The sequence below is a fragment of the Cotesia typhae genome, unplaced genomic scaffold, assembly GCF_013202065.1.
Source record: "Cotesia typhae breed Kobodo isofemale line unplaced genomic scaffold, CoteBio_Ctyphae contig_65, whole genome shotgun sequence".
Taxonomy (NCBI): domain Eukaryota; kingdom Metazoa; phylum Arthropoda; class Insecta; order Hymenoptera; family Braconidae; genus Cotesia; species Cotesia typhae.
Window position 1 is genome coordinate 814,116 of NW_027423762.1, and position 5,064 is coordinate 819,179.

The 5,064-nt window shown below is 34.8% G+C and overlaps 1 protein-coding gene across 1 annotated transcript; it reads right to left on the reverse strand.

Moving 5' to 3' along the window:
* Window positions 1-683: 683 nt before the first annotated feature.
* On the reverse strand, window positions 684-4,496 carry LOC141532664 (uncharacterized). Its single transcript, XM_074251114.1, has 2 exons — window positions 3,542-4,496; window positions 684-3,439 (listed from the first exon to the last, which is right to left on the reverse strand). The coding sequence occupies exons 1-2, from the start codon at window positions 4,494-4,496 to the stop codon at window positions 684-686; spliced, it is 3,711 nt and encodes a 1,236-aa protein (XP_074107215.1).
* Window positions 4,497-5,064: the final 568 nt, after the last annotated feature.

The following is a 5,064-nucleotide window of genomic DNA, read 5'->3' on the forward strand; positions in this document are numbered from 1 at the left end:
CAGTTGTTGACTCCTGGACGAGGCAGTATTCCTCGTCGGAACACCTAGGGGGAGGTACGGCTGGGCATCGAGGTACTTTCGTCGACAAATCCCGGTATTTCTACTTTGTAACCAAGCTTCTCTTGGTCAATAGAGGGTGTTAGGGCGAAATTTAGTTAGATTCGCAGTCGCGACGGGTCATCTCCGTAGACTGCAGTAAAATCACGGCTTGTCGAAAAGTACTGTTGTATATATTGTAAATTCGAGGTTAGATTTAAGTAGACATGCGCCCATTGTACAGTTGTATCTTGGTGTACCATAATAATTTTAATTTATTATTGACTTTTATCGTATTATTATTAATATTTATCTCATTATTATAAATATTATCTTATCGTTTATTATTGATAAATAATTATTTATTTTTATTTTATTTATTTATTCAAAAATTTAGACCCTGAAGCCGAAGCTCCCTAAGGACCTTACATTAATTATACAAATAATCCTAGCATTCATACAATCCACTAGGTGCAAAGAAATTTAATATTAATAAATATTATTGATGATAATAACAATTATAATTATATTGTGAAATAAAATAGACTGTATGAAATAAAATAGAATAGAATATGCGACGTTGACTCAAAACAAATAATTAAAGTTCTGTGAGATTCATTAATTAATTAATTAAATAAAAATATTGTTTATGTATCGTCTCTAGATAAGAAGAATGAATAACATTTTGATCTGAATTCACTGTAATCAATGATTTGCACAATCTCCTCCGGTAACTGATTCCAAACTTTAACTGCCGTGACCAAGAATGATTTATCATATGTTACTGTTCTAGCATATGGTAAGCTAAGCACATCTGTCTGTCTATCTGATCGCACCCGAACTGATGTTAATACGCTGAAGCCGTGCATCAATATTCCATCATAATGTAACCGCAACATCTTAAAGACTGTGCAAGCAATCAAAAAGTCACGTCGGCCTGACAATGTCAGCCAGCCAAGTGATCTTCTGCTAGGAGTGATATGATCATGCCTTGCTAGCCGAAATATAAACCTGATGCAAGCGTTAAGCTTCCTTTGTAGCTTTTTCTGCAAAGTACCAGACATGTCCGTGTAAGCAGCTGTACAGTAGTCGAACATCGGAAGAATTAATGCTGCCACTAATCTTCTGCGTATCTGATAATTGAACAATTCATTGTTCATTTTCAAACGTGCCAGACAACGCATTGAGCGATTACACACCATAATAACTTGATCATGCCACGAAAGAATATTGTCCAAAATAACACCCAGATATTTAACATTGTTTGTGTAATCAATGACTACGTTATTAATCACAATCTTCTGCGCATTGATACAAGCATGATCATTTACATGTTGTGGACTTCCAAAAATAATTGCATTTGTTTTTGCGGCATTTAATCTTAAGAAATTATTTTCACACCACTCGACTATACGATTGACCTCAACATTTAATTTTAACACTGCTTCATCCACATCAGACATTATGCATGTAATGTATATGACTAAGTCGTCCGCATAAAACAGATGTTTGCACTCCATTTGCAGCCCTAGAGATGTGATAAATAATGCAAATAAAAGCGGGCCAAGCACACTTCCTTGCGGGACACCACTTACAGAACACAGCCAAGAAGATAAACAATCTCCACTTCGAACAGCTTGTAATCTGTTAGTCAAATAGGAATAAAACCATGCAAGTACTTCTGATGAAAAATTAAGATCTTTGAGCGATGACAACAACAATATATGATCGACACAGTCAAACGCCTTACTGAAGTCGAAGAAAACAGCAATAGTGACCTTACGGCCATCAATTCCTAGGCGAATGTCATCATATAGGCGTACAATCGCAGTTTGTGTATTCATACCTTCTTGGAAACCTGTCTGGAGTGGATCAAGCAAATTATTCAATCTGACATGGCAAACAATCTGATCATGCACACAGCGCTCCAAGACCTTTGACAAAGGGCAGAAGAGAGAAATTGGTCGATAATTATCATAAGATTGAGGACATCTCACTTTCGGTATTGGCAACACAATTGATTTCTTCCATTGTTCTGGAAAATGACTTGCCCTCAATGAAAAATTGAACAAATTAACAATCTCAGGTACGAGAAATTGCTGAAGTACTTTATAATATTTCATAGAGAGACCATCTGGACCAATCGCTGAAGTAGTTATCCTCTTCATATTACGCACAACATCTTCCTCTGTTACTTCCCTGAAGTAGAACTGATTTGGAGTAGTACTAACATTATCGTATACATATTGACAATTAGCAACATTGCGCCCGAGACTACCAACTGATACAAAATGGTCATTAAGTTCATCTAAATCAATATCTGGAGAAATAAGCGCTTTCGATGAATCTTTTAAGCGACCCAGTCTTCTAAAGTCATTCCAAATCGTTTTAGGACTCCTAGCGTATCTGAAGCAGCTTTGTAGATGGTTTTTCTTAGCTTCAATTATCCTTTTTTTAACCAAACGACGTACATTGCAGTATTCCGTGTAAGCAAAACCAGATCTACGGAAAATTCTGTACAGTCTATCCCTACGACGTTGCAAATCACGAATCTCATTAGTTATCCAAGGAGCAGGAGGGCGAGATACCCTAACCATTCGTTCCGGAGCAATAGAGTCAATAATGTTTAATATATTACTGTTTAAATGAGATACACTATCATCAACTGAAGGATATTCACTATTGAACTCCAGTAAAAAGCCATTAAGTCTTTCAACAATAGACTCATTGCTTAGGAGATTCCAATTACGGCAGCGAAATGTTATCGGAGTATGCTTTGGTACACTGTAATTTAATGTAACACTAATAATATCGTGTCCGGAAAGAAAAGGCACATCTAATTGAAACGTTGAAACAATATTATTAATATTACTAACTATACAGTGATCAATCCATGTATGAGATGTTGCCGTATGATGTGTGGCATTAAATGGAACAATATATAAATCATAAGATTTGCAGAAATCTTTTAAGTGCGCAGATAAATACGAATTTGTTAACATATTTATATTTAAGTCACCTATAATCACAACATTTTTGTAAAACATAAAAAGTTCACTGAAGTCACTTTCAAAATCATTTAGTAATGCAGCATTTGGAGGTCTATATATTACCGATCTTAAGATTTTATTACGCGATGAGGACCATATTTCTGCAATAATATACTCCGGAAAACCATCCATCTGATTTGAAGAGCAGTGAATAACTCGCGACGATAATGTATTTCGTTTAAACAACAGAACACCTCCTCCGTGACTCCTATTACGATCATTACGAAGCAAATAAAATTCTGGAAGCAAGACTTGTGCGTCTATAACACTTGATGTAAGCCACGATTCCGAAACAGCAATAATATCAAAATCCAGTGGTCGAAGATATTCACGAAGTTCATCAATGTGAGGAACTAATGATTGCGCATTTAAATGACAAATTTTTAAATTAACTGAGGAACTGTAGTTATTAATACACTGCTGAGAGTCAACGACACGACATTATTGGCTTAAACTCGGTATCTTTTTTAAATCCATTGAGGGTAGTAACTTAATTGGATCCGAGCCATCCTGTAATCTAACACATACTGAACCTGACGAAATCCAGACATTTTTCTTATTTATCATCGGGAACTGCTTCACAATGTTCTGACGTAACTTGTAAAGAGCAGAAGGGTAACGTCTGTTAATATAAACTGGCAAATTACGAACACCTTGAATTACCAAATCTGCTGTAATGTCCCGATGTACTTTCTTCGCCTCAAAAAATTTATTAATAATAATCGAGGACTGACACTTCACTAGTATATCCCGGGAATATGAAGAATCATTTCCAGCAACACATATTTTCTTCTTCCCAAGTCGTTCCACAGACAAAATGTGTTGGTTATCAAGCCCCTGTAGTTCTAAGCGTCTACTTAAATTCATCACAATACCACTCAAGTTTTCAGTAGGTAGCTCAGGGATTCCCGAAATAATAAGATGATCGGAAAGCTGTTTTGTCTCCAAAGATAATTGCCGCATTTCAATATCTTGCAACTGCTTGACAGTCTCTACATTTGAACGAACTTCCGAAGAAGCAGCGGCAGAAGCATCTTCAACTGCAGTAACACGTTTATCCAGGCTCTCGTAATCCTTACGTAGAGTTTTGCAGATTTCATTAAGGTCATCTAACTTTTCAATAACACCATTAACTTTTTTGCTAATATCCTGAATTAACCCAAGTTTTTCATTAATCTGCTCTAATACATCAGATTGTGGTGGAGATTGCATCTGAGACTGTACAGCAGGACAAATCGGACACTTATCAGCTACAAACTTCACGACATCAGATCTTGAATGCAAAGCACATCTAACCTTGACACATGTCAAATGAAAGCAATGTGTACAAACATCACTTGTAGCGGTAAAGTTATCGTCAGTAATCGAACGAATGCAAATACCACAACAATTAAGAGCTTTGTCCGGCATAGTATAGATGGCAATAGCAGAACTCCAAAACAAAATAATTATCAGGCCAACACACTATAGCTAATGCTGAAAACACTTGTTACAAAATTTAACTTGCAAAATAAGTCTGTAAATAATAAAGTACCGAAAAAATAAATAGCACAACTTGAAACAAAAAATTATTAACTAGATATGATATAAAAATAAAAATTAATGAACTGAAATTAATCACAAAATTAATAAAGTTATACGGAGCGATAAACAACACGTCATAACTGTACCTAACTAGGATTATAGCTTTAACTCTAACTTTAACACTTGTGAATAAGTTAAATTAAATAATATTTACTCTAAATAAAAAATTTTATTATTTCTTCTTCTTCTAGATTTAAAAATTAATATTCGAGAAAAAAGGTAACAATAATAAGAATTGTTTTATTATCAAGACAAGAGATGTTGAAAGTTCCCACCAGATTATTCCAGTCGCAAACCCCCGAATCAGATAGTAACTCAATACTACTTTATGATTATTATTATATTTTATCTTATGGTTTATTATTATTAAATGAATAAATTTAATCTTATTTTT